We start from the raw sequence: 21,701 nt of genomic DNA, 5'->3' as shown, positions 1-21,701 counted from the left end.
GGCTGTGGTCAGCTGCCCTCCTCCTGCTTTTGTGTGTTTGTTTGTGTTGAGGTCCTCACAAAGCAGCAGGTCAGCAGCAGTTTTGGTCAATAAAGAATAAAGATGCACTATTAACATCTCAGTAGGAGATTACAGAGTAACTGAGCACTGAGAGCTCAAAACTGCTTTAGAGGACGAGGAAGAAGACGAAGAAGAAGAAGAAGAAGAAGAAGAAGAAGAAGACGTAGAGGTAAGAGAAAGAGATGAAGAAGGACAAGGTAAAGTAAAAACATAAGAAGCAGATGAAAAACAAGAAGAAAAAGAGGAAGAAATAGAAGGAAAAAGGGAAGAAGAAAAGAAAAGCAAATAGAAGAAGAAAGAATAATAAAATAGAAGACAAAGAAGAAGAATAAGGAGAAGGAAGGAAGAGAAAAGCAAAAGAATAAACATCTAAACGGATTAATATCTCACATCCTCCTCGTTCCCTCCATCAGCTCTCACTCACCCACTGCAACACAAACAGCAGTCCCACCCAAATATCCACAGCAACACAAACACATCAGTACAGAATCTCACTGCTGCACTACTGCGAAATAAAGCACAACTGATACAAAATGAGCCAACTAACATTCACTACAGCAATCAATAAACCACACGTACGAACGCCACCAAAATCAACCACCAACTCAAAACTGTGCAGCAGACCTCACCAGTTTTCAAAGAAGAAACCTCAATATCAGCTGATACTTCAGGTTTAAGTTTCAGAGAATAAGAAGTGATATCTGCTAGAGCTGGACGATGTGACAAAAAATATAATATGGCGATAACTGAAGAAATTTTTATGATACATGATGTCAGGACATTTATTTCTGCAGACATCTGATCAGCTGGAACACAGAAAAAAACAACTACACTTTACAGAACACCATAGAAACTGTAAACACAGTGATTTTTATCTATTAATATCTGGCACCCAGTTAAACAGGACTAATTTTGCTATCTTTATAATGAATTATAATAGTTTCTACAAGTAACTAAGATATACACAATATGTTCAGAAAAGCATGTATTGTGCTGTGACATAATGTGCCATGATAGCAATACATATTGTAATATTACCCAGCCCTAATATCTGCCATCAGCATTTATTGATTTATCCATTCATTCCCCAACTTTCTCCCCAATTTAGGCCACGTTCACATTATAAGCCTCGTTGCTCAAATCCAATTTTTGCTCAAATCCAATCTCTCTGACACAAAAAAGGCAAAAAAGGTCAGATGTGTTGCTTTTCCACCGATCACAGGCTTTAAGTTCTGTTCAGCGCTGCTGCCATGGTAACGCTGAATGCTGGCGCATGCGCAGTGGGAAAAAAGCACATGAATTCCGGCCACGTATCCGATCTAGGACCACATATGAAAGTGAAAGTGTCTCAGGTCGGATTTGAACAGATCAGATTTGTGATCACATAGCTTTGAAAACATCTGAATCACATTAGGGCAAAAGATCAGATTTGTGCCACTTCAAACCTGGTAATGTGAGCGTAGCTTTACTAGTAGCCAATTCCACCCACCGCATCTCTTCAAACTGCCGCCATTGGACAGCTAAATGCGCTTGGAGGAGAACACTAACGGGCAGTTACGTCAGCTAACAGATTAGCATTGTAGTGAGTGGGGGGAGACGGGGTCAACCTGCCCACCCAGAGAGAGTGAGGACAACTGCTCTCTTGGGCTCATCAACAGGGATCGAGCTCGCGATCTTCCGATGACAGGGCCAATACTTGGACAGTTGCACCTCTCAGGAGCCCCCACTTATTCTGATTGTTAGTAACAGTAGCTGTGGTGGCCTTTACTCACCTCTGGCTCAACTTTTGAAGGCTGAAGTACAAATAGCTGCAGAGCTGAAGACAGAAAGAAAGAAAAAAAAGGCAGTTTACAAACTGAGCAACACACTGCAGCCTTTACAGCATGGTGGCTATTGCTGTGTCAGTGTAGACTCACCTCCATCCAGCACTGCTAGAACAGCCAGGATGAGGAATGGAGCTGCTTTCCCCACGAACTCGTACATTACACTGCCAAATGGAGGACCCACTGAGACACACACACACGCAAGCGATGTGTCAGAGTGAGTTATACATTAATCATTTTTTATTGTCCTTCTGTGGTCTCTCTTAGCTACTTCATCTTTTATGAGCAGCTCTAACAGAGCAGCAAACCACTGTATCACAATGCAACACAGGTATAATACAGCTGGTGTATATATAGACCTTAACAATGGGCCTTCTAGGCCTCCAGAGAGGGGCTAATGATTTTAAGGAGCTTAAATACACATGGCAGTAAGTTTTGGATCATTTTTAGTAGGGCTGAGCAGTTTGGCACGAATATCTAATTGTGATTTTTCTGATATTCCGATTTCTGATCTTTCTGCCAATGAAACCTTAATATGCACCTTTTCTGGCTTGAAGCTCAAATGTAGTGTGCCAAAGTGCCAGAAATCGTGGTTGTGATGTCACAACACATGCAGGTTTGGTTGCCTCTGTATGGTCTACGTCACCTACAGGCAGTTCACAAGCTGTGTAATTAGATTCAATTTCCACACTTAAAACTTAAGACGACATTCTTGATAAAGTGCACCCTGAAAAACGGTGGTTCTGCAAGGGTTCTTTAGTAAAGACAACACAACCATGAACACTCAAACACCCACTGGCATGCTTAAGTTCTTTGCGATGGAGAAGCAGTTGTATATGGTTCTCTACAGCACCAAATATAGATTCCTTCTATGAACCCCTTTCAAAAAGGTTCTATATAGAACCATCTACAGCACATTCTCGAAAGAAACCTTTAATCACGCAAAGGGTTCTTGGTGTGTTCAAGGTTCTATATAGAGCCATTTTATTTAGTAAGGAACCCTTGAAGAACCATCTTATTAGGAGTGTGTGTTAATGTCTGTCAGATAAAACATATACTGTCTTTCAAAAGCTTCAAAAGTTCATGTTTAATCTAGAACAGCCAAAAATGTTTATATGCACTGCTGTTAGCTTAGCGCTAACATACTAGTAGAATCCTATAGGGGGCGCTAGCAGAAATGAGCATTATCGTAGAGGTGTCGACCTTTATAGACCACAATGAAGACCTAGCTCTAAGTCACGGTTCACCACTGTTTATTACATACAGTGATTTATAATCTTGTCTCATTTGTAGACACAGTATTACTGTACAGAAGTGAACGTGTACAGACCCAGTACTCCCATAGCAAGTCCTCCCAGCGCAATGCCAATAGCATTTCCTCTCTCCTCATCATCTGTATACACACTCGCCAGCATCCCCATACCTACACAAACACACACACACACACACACACACACACACACACACACACACACACACACACACACACACACACACAGTGTTTGAGTGGCTGATTTGTAGTAATAGTGTTGAAAACACTATTAAAGAAATGGTTTAGTGAAAAATGTACACAGCTCCTCCCTTAACTCAGATGTAACCCAGCTGCCAAGACATGTTTTGTGTCTGTATTTTACTTCTTTAGTTGGGCACAAGAGCTAACACTGCTAATAAACCCTAGAAGTCAATAGTCACCCAAATCGTTTCTGTAAATATATCCCCCAAACTTCCCTCAGCTTGCTGCATCCAGGTCTTCATTAAAGTGCAGCATTGCTTTGATTTGCACTGATTTGTGTAAATAAATGTGAAATATAAACGTGAACATTTATATGAACGATGAACATTTACGGCGTAACCGAATACTTGGGCTTCTGCCGAACTCTGCCTCACGCTACCGATTCCATTCACAATTTCTGTTGTTTCTTTTCAAAAATAACTGTTAATCTTGAAACATTTAAGTGAAGATACACATTTAGTAACAGAAACAACAAACATCGCGATCCGTATGCCTGCTTGACACGCGTGCACACAAAGGGCAGAGGGAATTCAGAACAGCACCTATTGTCTAAAACAGCGTTGCCCACAGCGTTCAGTTACACTGTTGAGTTTTGTCCATGTTTATAGTTCGCAGTGATTCATACTGTGGCCTCAAAAACAACATGCCTGCGCCATATTAGTGAACAGCTGGATGTGGTTTGAGTGGACAGAAAACTTTTGGGTAACTATTGACTTAAAGTGTTTGTTAGCAGCTTTAGCCTCATAGTTCATTCAATTATTTGAGCTGAACAAAGTTTGAAACTAAAATAGCAAAAAAATTTTTTTTACACAATTCAGTAAGCACTACAAATTATTCAGTAACTATAATAAATTATTCAGCAATTGCTATAAATAATTCAGTGTTTACTAGGAATTATTCAGTGACTACTAAACAATATTTAGTAATTACTATAAATTGTTCAGTCTAATGAATTAATTAATAAGTACTATAAATTATTCAAAAACTACAATAAATTATTCAAAATCTACTACGAATCATTCAATGATCACTAAGCATTGTTCAGTAATTACTACAAATCCATTATTTGCAATGAATTAATTAATAAGTACTATATATTATTTAGTATCTACTATGAATCATTCAGAATCTGCTATGAATTATTTAGTATCTGCTATAAATTATTCATTGTCTACTACAAATTATTCAATATCCACTATGAATCATTTAGTCTTTGCTATAAATTATTCAGTATCTACTAAACATTATCAAGTACTACTAATTGTTCAGTATTTACAATGAGTTAATTAATACGTACTATGAATTATTCATTATATACTATGAATTATTTAGTATTTGCTATAAATTATTCAGTATCTACTATAAATTATTCAGTATTTGCTATAAATACTATTAATTATTCAGAGTTTGCTATAGATTATTCAGTATCTACTAAACATTATCAAGTAAGTACTACTAATTGTTCAGTATTTACAATGAGTTAATTAATAAGTACTATGAATTATATAGTATCTACTATAAATCATTCAGTATCTAATATGAATTATTCAGTAGCTACTGTAAATTATTCAGTATCTATTGAACTATTTAGTTATTGCTATTCTTTATTATTCAGCATTTGCTATGAATTTATTCAGTCACTACAATAATTTCTTCAGCAATCACTATAAACCATTCATTGCCTATTATGAATCATTCAATATCTGCTATGAATAATTCTGTAGTGATCATAAACCCAGTATGCAAAATGAGTGAGCTTTTTAGGTGTTTGCAGTTGAGGCTTTCTGAATTATAGTATAATATATGTGGTACCTGCTACAGAAGAGCAGGAAGATCCAACGCCCTGCAGTGATCGAGCCACAAACAGCAGCGCATAACTCGAGGAGAAAGCAAACACTAAATGACCCACACAAACACACACACACACACACACACACACACACACACATGCATATAAAGAGATGTTAAATATTCAGGCTATATAAACAACATCAGCTTTAACCTTCATCAAAAATTATGTGAATAATACAATTAAAGGGCCCATATCCCACATTTTCTTATATATTGATTCACTTATAATGTTTGTGTGGTTTTATGGACCAAAGGCAGAATTCATTTTACATTTTACATTACAATTTTACCATTTTCCATTTTCTCTTTACCACTTAAACAGTCTCTTGTTATTACTGTACCTTTAAGACTGGTGTATGTAAATGACATCTGTTTTGATAGGCTGCCCTGTACTGAGCCTCATTCAAAAAGCTGTCCAGCAGCCGAAACACTGCTTATAAATTCAGCATGAATGGGTGGGGATAAACTGCTGTTGACTAAATAGGTGGACATACGCAAATGTATTGTTTGTTTGTTTTTTTGTGACATCAGAACTTTAGACAGTTTAGGATGGTATAAACTAGGCAGTGAATGCTTTTGAATCCTGAACGTCTCATATTTTTTCAACCTATTTTTAAATGTGTTTTTTCATGATATGGGCCGTTTAATACCCTGAAATTAAGGATTAAATCTCAAGACAAATCAGTTGGCACAAAATCGATATAAATAAAGAATTACAGAACATTATTCATCATTTAACAAGATGATCATTTTGAATTACTGAACAAACATTACGAAAATAATAAGTGATTACAGTTGTTTAATAATGGTGTACAGTATGTTGTTCATTTACCTGCATGATATAAACTCTATTTCAAGATCAAAGAGGCTAAACTGATATGACTTAAAGCTTTTTAAAACAGTGGTTTTTTTAGATGTCTGACGTGTAGATTTATATGCTGAATCATAAAAGCAGGTAGAGAAGTGTGAGTCACTCACTGATGGTGGAGAGGAACATGATGCAGAACCCAGCGAACATGGGGATCTGGTAGCCTATTCTGCAAACACAGGAAAAGATCAACCAACACGTTCATTATTTAGGCTCTGAGTAAACTCAGCAGTGCTGACTGAGCACTAACGCTGCCCATATAAGCCCTGTTTCACTCCGTACGGTGTAAAATACACTTAATTTAACACCATCAATCAAACTGGACATTTCACTGCACAGGATGTACTGTTTCCTGAAATCCTGACGCTCGCACAGACACAACAATGGAACCTGAACAGACGGAACGTCTGCAGCACTGGAGCTGACATCTGTGCATAACTGCCTGTGGAAAGCTGATCAGTCAGTGTGTGAAGGATGATGCTGGTTATTGTAATTAAACTGTGTTAACTTGTGTTACATTTAGCTAAATACAATAAAATACAACCATTCTGAGCCAGCGATGGTTACCATCTGTGGATGTTATTACCATTAGCTCTGGGTTAGAATTAGCATCAGCTCTGATGTTAGCATTAGCATTAACTGTATGGTAGAATTAGCATTCGTTCTGTGTTGCAGGACACAGTAACAGCTCTGCTGATGTCTGAAAATGTGCTTATTATTAGTAAATCACCCCCATTAGGTGTTTTTAGTCAAGTTAAGAGATGAACTCTTTCAGCTTTGCTGATGTCATTGTGTATTTGTAGTGTACATAAAGCAAATAGAGGGTAAAAGTGTTGCCTGGACAGTTTGTTCTGTTTTTTTTTCATGTTTCATTCAAATATTTATTTATAAAACCAATTAAATTGCATATTACCACATCAAGGACTTTTTAGGCTGAGTAGACTGTGTATATACATATAGATTTATATATATATATATATATATATATATATATATATATATATATATATATATATATATATATATATATATGTGTTGAATGATATATGTGGTTGTTTTGGAATCCCAGAATGTGATACTGGACTTTGTATCATATCAGTAACAAAGTAAATATTCTGCCATCATAACTGTATGTACTGTATTGTAACGCATTAATACTTATTGAACATAAAAAACTACATATTATATTATATGTTATATTACAGGAGGCCTCTGACAGGACATCAGGATGTCATTGCCAGGAAGTGAGAGGATGAAGCGACAGAGTGAAAGAACAAGAGGTGAAAAATCAATATAAGTAGAGAATGTGTAAGTAGGAGAACTGCCACTCCGTAACATCATCCGGGTTAGTCAAACTCTAGAGGGCGCTCCTGAGCGAGTCCAAAAACGAATGGCTTAATATTGGTCATTTGAGTAAATCACAACTTGTAAATGCATTTTTATACAGAAGAATGCATTAATTTCCTAAACACAGACCAGCACAGCTGAACTCCAGGTATAGGGCTTGATACTGGCATACATTCATGACATCAGTGAGCATAAACTGCTTTATTCAGCCAATTAGCTACTTTGCTTGCCAACCAAAGAACACTTAGTAGCAGTAATGCTAACCAATCCGCACGCAGTAGTATTAATGCCAACAAATCAATACATAGTAGCAGTAATGTTAACCAATCAGCACTCAGTAGCAGTAATGCTAACCAGTAATGTTAATCAATCAGCAATCAGTAGCAGTAATGTCAACCAATCAGCACTCAGTAGCAGTAATGCTAACCAGTAATGTTAATCAATCAGCAATCAGTAGCAGTAATGTCAACCAATCAGCACTCAGTAGCAGTAATGTCAATCAATCAGCACTCAGTAGCAGTAATGCTAAGCACTCAGCATTCAGTAGCAGTAATGTTAGTATCCTACTGGCCAAAACCCGTTTGCTGCAGACATTACAAATGACAAAGAAATATACAGTTAGCTTTCTATGTTTTTTTGTGAAATGCATCCATATAATTTCCAAAATTAAAGGAAGTTTCCCGAAAAGTGATTAGAAACTAATTATTCAGCTCCTTACATGGCGATTCATTGAGAACTCACCAGGGCCTTCTAGCATTGCGCAGTCATGTTTTTTATTTAACAACAGAAATAGGAAGTGGCCAGATTCCAAATAACAAGCTCTGATATAATTCACACAGCAGCAGTAAATCAGCTAATCCGAGCTATGAGCTGTCATAAAGGTCAAGGGTCAGTGCCTCAGCGTTGGTGCTAGACACCAGAGATGGTCACAAATTGATTAATGTGAGACTAATTTGAGTGTAAAGTCTTTAGATGAGTGGTTTAGTTTTGTTAATAGCTTCAGGCTCTGCACTGTACAAAAGTAAACCTACCAGAATTCAGCCTTTTATTATAGTAAAACCTTCAGGTCATTTTATATATGACACATTTTACCTACATGTGTACATATTGTTCATTATACTGACATATATGTGCACATTTAGGTAAATATAAAATTTTTAAAAACATTTTTAGTATATATATATATGTATAGCATATGAGCAAATATATACAAACAGTTTTATTACTTTTTTCTCTCATTCTCTTATATTTCATTATTATCGTATTTTAATACAGGACTGATAATAATGGTAACTCTAGGTTTCAGGGGGTTGATTACCTGTTGGTGAGGGGTCCTATGAAGGGGTTGGTGATGAGCTGGACAGTGGCTTTTGAGGCGAACAGGAGCCCCACCTTCACGTTCTCATTCAAGAGCTGATCATCTGCTTTGCGACAGTTGGAGGTATTGGGGGTCGGAGTGGGGGTTGGGGTCAGCGCAGGGGTCACAGTAGGGGTACCAACCTGAGGGCTGAGGTTGGTGAGGCGTGTGGAGTTATCATACAAAGACACGATGGTCTGGAAGGTGCCAGAGGGAGAGTTAGAGGAGATGGAGTGATTCCTCACCGCAGCAGCCGCCTCGTCGTCCACTGTGTACAGGTAGCTGGGGATGATAGGCACTGTTAGAGAGAGAGAGAGAGAGAGAGAGAGAGAGAGAGAGAGCGATGCTTTAGATGTGTGAAGCTCTGTTAGAATGCAAGTGTTAACATGATTAGCAGGTTCTAATGTCCAAATGCAGGTTCTAATGTTCTGAGTATCTCTTGGTGTTGGAGCTTATAACCTGTTGATAAGAGGAATTCAGCTCTGAATTTGCAAATGTTGGTTCTTGGATTATCTGATATTTCTCAGATCACAGTGATTATGTGATCTGGGAAGGAGAAATATTGACTAGCTAATTAAATCAGGTAATGTTATGAGGCTCTAAATACTCTCATGGGTAATATCATGTGGAGGGGCTGGAAGAGTAGCTTATTAGAGATCATCTAACCTCGGTGTGGTTGGTTAGTGTGGTTAGTGTAGTGTAGTCTGCCTTCTACGCTGTAGACTGGGGTTCAATCCCCTGCCTGGGTAAGCACCCTACACTGTACCAATAAGAGTCCTTGGGCAAGACTCCTAACACCACCTTCGCCTACCTGTGTAAAACAATCAAATTGTAAGTTGCTCTGGATGCCATAAATGTAAATGTATTCCTATCACCATTCATTCAGATCAGATTCAGTCCTATATATGACCCCTTCAAAATAGTAATTAAGTACACTTCATTCATTTGTTGCTAGCTTGTCAGAAATAAGCAGAAAACATAATCAGAAAACATGCCGTCACTGAAAAACAAGTATCTCCAAAATAGTAACTTTACAGGAGAAGGCAAAAACATGCCAAACTTTCAATGTAAGTCAAAGTAAAGCCATTTTATTCCAAGTGATTTTGGACCATTTCTATAGGTCCATTCACTAAAAAAATTTCCCACAATGTAAAAGGTGTGTTAAAATGAGGTTGAAAAATAAAAATAGACAAAAATGGTCAGCGACATTATATTTACCAGACAATTACACTGAAGGCTCAATTACTAAATACAACACCAAATATAATATCACATTCCAAAACTGGCATTCAAGCTATGGAGAAAATGGAACTCCTAACAACCACCTGGAGGAGCTGGTAGACACCAAAACTGCCCCCATTAGAAAAATAGCACTTAAAGCTTTCAGCTTTGAGAGGATAAAGTCCAGCACCACTCTTGCTTGAAACGTTAATACATCATGCAGTGCCCTAAGAAAAATGTTTTGATAGGAAATAAATTTATTCTACAGCGAGATAACAATCCCAAGCACCATGCTGAGAAGACCAAGACGTACATAACAAAGGAAGAAGCTGCTGGTGTTCAGACGTCAACATCACTGGGTCCTGAGAAACTATTCTTGGAGATTTGTTTGGATAAAACTGAACGCGAGTCTACTGAAAAGGCAAGGCAAGTTTATTGATGCAGTACCTTTCACACACTGCTATCATTGAAAATGCTTTACAAATGAGAAAATGCAGTCATTTAAAAAGTAAAGGAGAATAGAATTGCAAACAGGATTAAATATGATTAAATAGATTTAAAGACAAAATCAATCAACTAAACATGAAACTAACTAAACTAGTTAGAGTAGGATCATTAAAAATCTAATAAAATTACAGTGGGATAATAAAGTGCTGTAACACAGGAACGTTTCCAGGCCTGATTTAAAGTGTCCAGTGTCATGGCTCTTCTAATGTTGTCAACTGGGTCCATTTAAGAGCAGCATAGTAGCCAAACGCTGCCTCTCCATGTTTAGTCTTCACCTTCTGCAGGACTTACGGACCACATCCTAATGATCTGAGAGTTCTGCTCGGCTCACATCGCTGCAACATGATATTAATATGCTGGTTTTGCACCACTGAGAGATTTATAGACAAAGAATGGAAGCTGTATTACAAGCAAACACTGTTATATTTTACAGAACACTAAAACCTGTTCCTTTTTGCTGACTCTGAAAATGAATCACATGTACTTAATATCAAGTACAGTAGATGAAAGGGTGGTCTCTGACTGCTGCACACTACTGTATGTGTATTAGACTGACCACTGTGCCATCTCACCTGACCTCTAGGTAAACTCTTTGTGGAAAAGGTGCACATGAATATGGAGGACCCCTAAACGACACCGTTATAGAGGCACTGGTCCAAGTAGAGGACTATCAGTATTTACAGTTAGACACAAGGTTCTGAGTGATGTTTGGTCTCCAGCAAACACTTCACTGGCACACTGTACTATTCTGTGTTCTTTAAAAAAGTCCTAAGTTACCTGATATACTCATATAGACAGCTGATAGACTCATGCTCTTATTTTCATGCCTAAAATCTTAAAAAAGATAGTTCTTCAATGGCTCTTTATTTAGGGGAATGGCTCTATAGTCCTATTTCATGCTTAATTGGTTCTTTGCATGGTGTATGTGCTGTACACGCTTAAAAGGATGGTTCTTTAAGGGTTCTTTAGTAAAGAAAATGCAAAATCTTACAGGACACTTTTCATGATTAAAAGGTTCTTTGCATCATGTAAGAGTTCTTCAGATTGATGGTGAATGTGCGGTAAATGGTTCTATGTAGAACCTTTTTGAAAAGGGTTCTACATAGCACCCAGAAGTGTTCTTCCATAGTAATAAGCTTGATGTTGTAACAATAGAACAACGCTTTTGGGTGCTATATAGAACCCTTTTTTTAAAAAAAAGGTTGCATATAGAACCGTCTACAGCACAGCACCATTTCACAATGGAAAGAACCCTTTGATCACGCGAAGGGATCTTTAAGTGTTCATGGTTCTACATAGAACCATTTTCTTTCACAGAGAACCCTTGGGAGTGTATAGTTGAAAATGGTTCTGTATAGCACCAAAAATTGTTATGTTAAGCTTGTAACAACAGAAGAACCCTTTTTTGGTGCTATACAGAACCATACACAACACATTCTCCATCAATCCATTTCGCCATGCAAACAACCATTTAAGCATGATGGTTCTAGAGCTCATGGTTCTAAACAGAATCATTCCCTTCACTAAAGAACCTTTGAAGGGCCATCTTTTCTTAAGAGTAGACTCTTAAGTGTTCATTGGTCCCTAATAATTTCAACACAAATAAGATTTACACTGTTCATTTGTATGAGCCATTAGCCACTTTTCACATTAGCCTTATCACCTTATCTTCTCAGAATATCTGACAGAAGTGCCAAAGCATGGACATTCAGAGCTGGTGGACAGTACATGCTGCAAGTGTTCAACATGTAACAGGTTTTGATGTGTAAACACACTGACTCTGTTTGGATTAGTGAGCGATTATGGAAGGAAGAAACGTAGCATGGCTAATTAAATTAACCTAGCTAACATTTCTTCTCATGAAATAGGATTAAAAACATCAGTGGCTTATTCATCATAATCTCAACCTCTGACCACATACCCTATATTGCCAACAGTACTCACTCACCCACCCACATCATTGAATGCAGGTGTTCCTATCACTTCCATGGCCACAGGTGTATAAAACCAAGCCCCTAGGCCTGCAGACTGCTTCTACAGACATTAGTGAAAGAATGGGTCGCTCTCAGGAGCTCAGTGAATTCCAGCGTGGTACCGTGATAGGATGCTACATGGGCAACAAATCCAGTCGAGAAATTTCCTCGCTGCTAAATATTCCACAGTCAACTGTCAGTGGTATTATAACAACAGTGGAAGCGATTCAGAACGATAGAGGTCACCAACTTTCTGCAGAGTCAATGACTACAGACCTCCAAACTTCATGTGGCCATCAGATTAGCTCAAGAACAGTATAGAAAGCTTCATGGAATGGGTTTCTATGGCCGAGCAGCTGCATCAAAGCCTTACATCACCAACCGCAATGCAAAGCGTTGAATGCAGTGGTGTAAAGTGCTGCCACTGGACTCTAGAGCAGTGGAGACGTGTTCTCTGGAGTGACAAATCACGCTTCTCCATCTGGCAATCCGATGGGTGACTCTGGGTTTGGCGGTTGCCAGGGGAATGGTGCTTGTCTGACTGCATTGTGCCAAGTGTAAAGTTTGGTGGAGGGGGGATTATGGTGTGGGGTTGTTTTTCAGGAGTTGGGCTCGGCCCCTTACTTCCAGTGAAAGGAACTCTTAATGCTTCAGCACCAAGAGATTTTGGACAATTCCATGTTCACAACTTTGTGGGAACAGTTTGGGGATGGCCCCTTCCTGTTCCAACATGACTGCACACCAGTGCACAAAGCAAGGTCTATAAAGACATGGATGAGCGAGTTTGGTGTGGAAGAACTTGACTGGCCTGCACAGAGTCCTGACCTCAACCCGATAGAACACCTTTGGGATGAATTAGACCGGAGACTGCGAGCCAGGCCTTCTCATCCAACATCAGTGTCTGACCTCACAAATGCACTTCTGGAAGATTCCCATAAACACACTCCTAAACCTTGTGGAAAGCCTTCCCAGAAGAGTTGAAGCTCTTATAGCTGCAAAGGGTGGGCCGACATCATATTAAACCCTATGGATTAAGAATGGGATGTCACTCAAGTTCATATGCCTATGAAGGCAGACAAGCGAATACTTTTGGCAGTATAGTGTATCTGTCCGTTCATACAAGCAACAAAACGTTAAAATGTCAATGACAATCGGCGATGCTAGCTAAGACAACAAAACCCACAGTCGAGGCACTTCCGGTTAGAGATGGAAACACCGTAACACATCGCTTTTGTTTATTTTAGTGCAAAAAATGAAATCCATGTATTTTCTTTAAAAATAAACAAACCAAGTCTTTATTTGAGATTATCCAAAGGAATCCTGTTAGTAATCCAAGAAACAACCAAGCTATTCTTCGCAATGAGGACATGGGGTGTTATCGTTTTCAGTATCATTTTTTTTTTCTCTTCAGTTTTTATCAGACACTACAATCGTTTTCACGTTACTCAGCCATTTTCTCATTTACTTTCATTTCCAGATGTTATTCTTGAATTGTTGCACTATTTGCCTGTGCAGTGTTACACAGAGCTGTGAACCTCTCCTCATCTTTGCTTTTGAAAGACTCAGCCTCTCTGAGACGTTCTTTGATACCCAGTCGTGTTACTGACCTGTTGGTAATCAGCCAACTGGTGTTTTTTTAGCATTCCACAACTTTACTACCCTTTTGTTACTTTTTTTTTTTTTGTTGCACTTCAAAACTTTTTTGGAACGTGTTGCTGACATCAAAATCAAAATGGGCATATATTTTTCCAAATACACTCTCAGTAAAAAAGGTACTAGCCTGTCACTTGAGTGGGACCTTCAAGGGTACATCTCAGTACCTTTAGTCAGGGAACATAATTGTATCATAATATATTGAAATTATATTTTCTAAGTTGTATCGACTCCACACACCCCGTCTCGTCACCAGGCTTTTTATTTTATTGCTCTGATTGAAACCATTAGATTATGAAAAGATACAAATATGACCTTCAAACCACTGTTGTACCTTTGAGGGAACATTTACATCGTTTGTACCTTGACGAACTAAATCTGTACCTGCATAGATCCTTTATTTCTAACTGTGAACAATAAAAATTCTCAGTTGCAATATTTGATCTGTTGTCTTTGTACTATTTTGAGTTAAATATAGTTTAAATGATTTGCACAGCGCCCCAACCTTTTTGGATAAGGTTGTTGTAATTTTATATATATATATAAATATATATATATATATATATATATATATATATATATATACTCCTTACTATCATAATACAAGTTATTTTTCTTAATTGTTTTTCTGTTTTTTTGTTTTTTTTTTCTTACCAACACTCACAGTTGTTTTCCTTTGTTGTCTGTACATCCACCATATTCATTTTTCTTGTTTAAATTGTCGTTATTTTTTGACTCTTCACTTTAACTGCTGATTTTTTACTGTTCATCAAACACTGATTGTTTTTCCTTTTTATCCAATTGGGTTTCGTTTTTTTTCCCTCAGTTTTAACCTCTCCGGTCCTTTTTCTCTCTTCACTAACATCCCCAGTTGTTTTTCTTCTCTCAGTCATTTTTCTGTCATCCTTTCTCTACCACCCCTCAACGTTTTCCTCTCTTTATCTCCACCTTTTCCTTTTTTTCTTTTGCATTTTCACTATTTGTTTTAACTGGTGTAACTCTTAACCACTTTTCACCAGGCACCAATTCATTTCCTTTTTTTTCCGCTAACACCCGTAATTGTTTTTCTTTTTTATGACGCTAGTGCGCACAATCATTCTCTGAAATGGCTTTAGGGCAGTTTTAAATGTAGCAAATTTAAAGCAGTCTGGAGCCTTAAGGCGGAGAAAACAGGCCAGTTATTTCAGTCGTGCTGTTTAAAGAACGTCTGAGACCTGTTGCGTGTTTTGCCTGTTTTTATGACTTAAGTTTATGCATTAACTATAATAAATATAGGTGTTATGTATCTTTTTGTTGAAGATAATTGGGCCTCTCTGAGCAGAACTGAGGGGCAGATGAATTCATAAGCAGAACCAGGAGACTAATGAGGTAAACTAGAGCTGTAGAACACAGCTATAGAGCTAAAGAACATTGTTTTATATCCAGCTTAACAGAAAGTGCTGAATAGACTGCTGATAGATCGAGCAGCTTGTGGCTGTGTTTCATGATCTTTGCCATGCGTTTCATTGATGTCGAGCTCTACAACCAGCAAATAATCAGCTGTTAAGGCTCAGACGTGAACAGTGGTGGTCACTGCGATTGGTTTAACACGTTACATGCCCCATTTAGGCTACACACTTAAAAAGGGGCCTTTATGGGTTCTTTAGTTAAGGTTCTAGTAAGCACCATGAGTTCTGTATAGAACCATATTATAATTAAATGGTTACCTGCATTGTGAACTGATTCCTCAGACTGATGGAGAATGTACTGTATATTGTTCTGTTGTAGCAATAGCAGAACCGTCCTTTGTAAAAAAATTTGGTGCTACATAGAACCATATACAATGCATTGTCTAGTCTGAGGTCTGAAGAACCATCTCATCATGCAACGAACCACTGAAACATGCATTAAGAAAGGTCGTTCTTCAAGGTTTCTTTAGTAAAGACAAGGGTTCTATATTTAACCTTTTTGAAATTGGTTCTGTATAGCACCAAAATGGGTTTTGCTATTGTTACAATGTCAAGCTGGTAACAGTAAAAGAACCTTTTTGGTGCAATACAGAAGCATTTTCAAACAGGTTCCGAATAGAACCACATAAACACATTCACCATCAATTTGAAGAACTAGTTGACCATGCAAAGAATGATTTAAGCATACCACTGGTTCTGCACAGAACTCATGGTTCTAAGCAGAACTATTCCCTTTCTATAGAACCCTTGAATAACCATCTGTAGATATGAAGGTACATAGTGCTATGTAGAACCATTTTCGAAAAAGTTCTCCATCATTCTCCTTCAAGCTGACGAACCGTTTCACCATGCAAACAGTTCTAAATTTCAACAGAACATTTGCCTTTACTAAAGAACCTTTGAAGAACCACTTTCTTAAAGTGTGTAGAACCATTTCATGCTTAAACGGCTCTTTGTGTGGTGAAGTGGTTCTTTAGAATGATGAAGAATGTGTTGTATATGGTTCTATATAGCACCAAAAAGGGTTCTGCTATTGTTACGATGTCAAGCTTTTAACAATAAAAGAACCCTTTTATAGTGCTATATAGAACCATTTTCAAAAAGGTTCTATATAGAACTGTTCACAACTCATTCCCTATCAGTCTGAAGAACCATACAAGCATGCAAAGGGTTCTATATAGAATTCATGCTCCTAAACCTTTCACTAAAGAACCCTTGAAGAACCATCTTCTTTAAGAGTGTAGAACTAGTTCATGCTAAAGTGAACCAATGGATGGTGCAAATGTTTTTCACACTGTGTATGCTTCTGCACAGAACCTTTTTGAAAATGGTTCTATATAACATCAAAAAGGGTTCTGCAATTGTTTCGATGTCAAGCTTATAATAATAGAACCCTTTTATAGTGCTATATAGATTCATTTTCAAACATGTTCTGTAAAGAACCATGAATAACATTGTGAACAAAAAAACATTTCACTAGGTGTTCATGGTTCTATGTGGAACCACTGTCTTTACTAGAAGAAGAGCTCTTGAAGAGCCATCTTTTTTAACCATGCTTAAATGGTTCTCTTTATGGTGAAATGGTTCTTCAGATTGAGAGAACCTGAGAATATGTTGCACATAGTTCTATATAGCACCAACAAGTGTTCTGCTGTTGTTGTGACGCCAAGCTTGTGACAATAAAACAAGCAAAAGGTTCTGTATAGAACCACATACAGCGCATTGCCAATCAATCTGACGAACCATATAAGCATGCAGATTGTTCTGTTTAGAATTCATGGTTCTAAATAGAACCTTTTCCTAAAGAAAACCTTCTTTAAGTGTGTAAGCTGGAAATAAGTATCTGGGGTCCAGCAGAAATCAGAGACCCCTGGGCAGCACCAGTTGATCTGTGACGGACTGACGCACCACTGAGAACATCTGCCGGGGGGGGGGGGGGGATCAGAGCTTCTGAGTGAGAAAAGCCCACCACTCACCCACCACCGTCAGCAGCATGTTGTCCAGCAGGAGGGCGATGAAGACGATGAGCAGGATGAGTCTGCGGGACTGCCGGCCCTCTCTCAGCCACGCCAGCACACCCACATCTCGGAAGGCGTCAAATAATCCCATCTTCAGCGCGAGAGACGCAGCTGCGCGAGCGGAGAGCCTGGCGCACGGACACAGCGGCGGGCACGGCCAGTCTGGAGACGCTTCACCAAGCCATGGCCATCCAGCGCGCGCACAGGCTTGGGTGGGTGTGCAGACAAAGTAAGCAAAGCTCTCTAAGAACTATGTCTGGATGATGAGGAGACCCTTTCCTGCAGACCCCTCACGTTCGGCGAGTCAGACCCACAGATGGCTTGCGGTCTGACCTCAGATGGACATTTATAGCGAGGGATGGGTTTGCACTTACCTGCCCGCTCCGTGACGTCACTCCACAGGCCACGCCTCCCCGCTTATGCAAATCGTATTCAAATGAATAGACCGATATTGTCCCGAGGCGCTGCTTTTGTTTTGGGTTTGCATCTGTTTGGCAATCGTGTTGCGTCATCTTATGATAAAAGTCCCTTAAATAGTTCTAATCAGCTAAACAACTTGTTGAAGTGATATTACGTGCGAAGTCCATTGAAAAGGTGACCAGTGACCAGAAAAAGAGAGAAATCATGTATCTGGCATTCAGAGCTGGTTCGTAATCAACATCCAAAGCAAATAAAATGGGGAAAAAGCAGTAAAACAAACTGTAATATCTTACACGCTTCAACAGGTGCGCTCCTCCTGCGCACTGCGCACACCTTTACAATGGCGACATCTAGCGTCCAGCATCCATATCTGCAGCAGCCAAGAGCCGTACAGTCCCCCACACAGTGCACAGGAATGAGTGGGATGTAAACAGAGACATTCAGAGAGGTTTGGTGTGAAGTGCTTCATTCTACGCACTTAAGATGTTTCTTCAAGGGTTTTTGAGTGAAGACAATGGTTCTGTGTGGAACCACGGACACGCACAGCGTTCATCAGATTGATGGAGAATGTGTTGTTAATGGTACCTGATCACTGTAATAATAAAAAAAAGTTCTATATAGCTCCAAAATGCATTCTACTATTGCTACAGGCTTGACATCATAACAATGGAAGAACCCCTTTTGGTGCTATATATGTATAACCCTTTTCAAAAAGATTTGATACAGAACCACCTAGAGCACATTCTCCATCACTCTGAGGAACCATTTAATGATGCATTCATGCAAAGGGTCCTGTGAGTGTTCAGGGTTCTATACAGATCTACATAGAACCATTTTCTTTACTAAAGAACCTTTGAAGAACCATTTTTGTTAGAACTGTAAAAAAACTTACAGAGCCAGAATTGTCCCCAGTGGTGGTGATAGGAACCAGATGTCCAAAAAATGTAAGACAGTTTTAGAGATAAGCTTGTGCCTAAAATGCGTGAGCATAGCTAGAACTTTTAAAGTGTTTAGACCTCTGTGATTTTACTGGGGAGGCAAAGAAAACAATCATCTCCTGTGCATATATTAGGACTGTGTTATTAAAAATACTTTTAACCTCTTAAAATCTCAGTCTTATTACATACTAAGGCTTATCATTCAGCAGATACAGGGACTTTAATGCAAACTGGCTGAGCTATTCTTACCCATATGGGAAAAAATATGTTCCAAATGTACTAATTAAATGTATTTTTCCAATGTATGAAAATGGCCCAAAATATATTTGTTAAATATATTTTTAAAATGCATTCATTTATATTTGTTATTATATTTGTTCAGTTGTGTGTAGTTCGGAGCTGCTCCTAGGGCAACTTGGAGATTTGTGCCTGGTAAACCCCCAAAGGGAGTTGGCCAGGGGTCAGCCTCATCAGATGCCTGAACCACCTCAACTGCCTCCTCTCAGTATGGAGGAATAGTGGCTCTACTTTGAGTTCTTCCCAGATGACCGAGTTCTTCACCCTGCCAGGTAGAGTGTAGCCCCCCGCCCTGCAAAGAAAGCTCACTTCCGCACTTTGCAACCTTGTTCTTTCAGTCAATACCCAAAGCTCATGACCGTAGGTGAGGGTTGGTATATAGACCAACCGGTGAACAGAGAGCTTTGACTTATGACCTACAATCCCATCCAGCAACCACATTACTGCTGCCGCCTGTTCCAGCCTGCAGCTGATCTCACGATCCCTCTTCCCATCACTCGTGAACAAGACCCCAAGATACTTAAACTTCACCCTTCCTAGATCAGGGCCTTTATGCGGCAGAAGGGCTTGTGTGGTCTAGGGATCTTCAGAGCTCAGAGCTATGATCATGGTAGGGTCTCCAGGAGCCAGGCCTGGTGATAGTGTTCTTGGGGAGCACCTGGTGGCTAGACAGCCCATGTAACATGACCCAAAAGGGCAATGTGGGGAGACCATGTGGGCCCACCACCTGCAAGGTCAAGCATTGGGGACCAGCGCAGCACCGTATATGCGGTGGGAGACAACGGGGAGGTTGTTGTCAGCTTGGACTCCTGCTCCAGAGATTAGCTCTTGTGTTTTATGTTTGTTTAACATTTTAGTGTTTAAAGTATTTCAGCATGGACTGCAATGTGTTTGAAATATAGATCTAAAGGTGGTCTCTAATTGTGCCAATTCCCATTAGAAAGCAAAACCATCAAATGGTGCTAATGGTCTTTTCCCAGCAGGCCTCTGACAAGTTATGACTTAGCAGGAGAGCATGTAAACTAGCAGCATTGCTGGCGTTGTGTATTGTTAGCGTCTGAACAGCTGCCTACCTACAGCTAATAAAAGACTTCTTTGGTACCCAGTGTGTGTTTTGCTTTTGTGCCCCTTTGGACGGACCACGAAAAGACTGACCTTGTCTGCAGCTGTTGTCTGCTCTGCAATTGTTCTCCATTCACCCCATTTATAAGTTCTTTGTCACCTTCTAGTTACAGCACCTAAATACTTACATGTTGGCCGGCATCGTACTGAGTCAGGGAGGGGGAAGACCACCCATCCTCCCAGAGAAAGGGACAGTACAATTATGATGTATTGGACACATATATTTGTGGCATTTGGCAGACGCTCTTATCCAGAGTGACTTAAAATTTGATTCTATTACACAAGTATACGATGGTAGTGTTAGGAGTCTTGCCCAAGGACTCTGATTGTTATAGTGTAGGGTGCTTGCCTAGACAGGGAATTGAACGCAGTCTACAGCATAAAAGGTAGAGGTGTTACCCACTGCACTATACTAACCAAAGTTAGGGTCAGCAGTTACACAGGTGCAGACACTAGATATAGACACTAGAACTGGGCAATTCAACAATATTTATTGTTATCATGATAAAATCCATCACAAATTGTCACAATATGTATTTTCCGAGCATATTGTGGATATTGTCGTAAATATTTCGTAAATGTATCAGCATCAACATCAATAGTCATGCACATAAAAATATCAGCCCAAAATTCATGTGTCACCATGACGTCCCTGTTTAGAGTTCAGTTACAATCCTAATCTCACACTCATGACCCCAACTTAGCATGATCTTCAGAAAAAGTGTTTTACATCAGTTTTGGAGAACATACACACTTTAAATAGATGGTTCCTCAAGTGTTCTTTAGAAAAGATATGGTCCTATATATAGTCCTGTACAGAACCATAGCCTATTTGCATGCTTAAATGGTTCTTTGCATGGTGAAATGGTTCTTCAGATTGATGGAGAATGTGCTGTAGATGGTTCTATATAAACATTTTTGAAAAGGGTTCTATATAGCACCAAAAAGGGTAAAGGTTTCTATTTAGTGCCATGGGTTCCATATAGAACCATTTGCATGATTATATGGTTCTTCAGACAAATGAAGAATGTGTTGTATATGGTTCCAAGCAGAACCTTTTTGAAAACAGTTCTATATAGCACTAAAAGGGTTCTTTTATTGTTACAAGCCTGATATTTTAACAATAGCAGAACCCTTTTTGGTACTACATATGGTTCTATATAGCCCGTTATACCTTAAAAAAGGGGGTCTTTAGTAAAGACAATGGTTGTATATGGAACCAATAATACTTGCAGAACCATTTGTATGCATAAACTGTTCTTTGCATGGAGAATGTGTTGTATAT

At 39.0% G+C, this 21,701-nt stretch overlaps 1 protein-coding gene across 1 annotated transcript in view; it reads right to left on the bottom strand.

The window, feature by feature from the left end:
* Window positions 1-17,730, bottom strand: part of slc18a2 (solute carrier family 18 member 2) — a 39,858-nt gene extending 22,128 nt beyond the window's left edge. Inside the window, exons 1-7 of the mRNA XM_037541797.1 lie at window positions 17,598-17,730; window positions 8,781-9,117; window positions 6,226-6,284; window positions 5,209-5,292; window positions 3,214-3,306; window positions 1,977-2,066; window positions 1,833-1,876 (exon numbers count right to left, since the gene is read on the bottom strand). Coding sequence (XP_037397694.1) covers window positions 1,833-1,876; window positions 1,977-2,066; window positions 3,214-3,306; window positions 5,209-5,292; window positions 6,226-6,284; window positions 8,781-9,117; window positions 17,598-17,730 — 840 coding nt within the window. The remainder of the gene's footprint in view (window positions 1-1,832; window positions 1,877-1,976; window positions 2,067-3,213; window positions 3,307-5,208; window positions 5,293-6,225; window positions 6,285-8,780; window positions 9,118-17,597) is intronic.
* Window positions 17,731-21,701: the final 3,971 nt, after the last annotated feature.

The sequence above is a fragment of the Pygocentrus nattereri genome, chromosome 10 (genome assembly GCF_015220715.1).
Source record: "Pygocentrus nattereri isolate fPygNat1 chromosome 10, fPygNat1.pri, whole genome shotgun sequence".
Lineage (NCBI taxonomy): Eukaryota > Metazoa > Chordata > Actinopteri > Characiformes > Serrasalmidae > Pygocentrus > Pygocentrus nattereri.
This window is presented reverse-complemented; position numbering and strand designations above follow the sequence as displayed.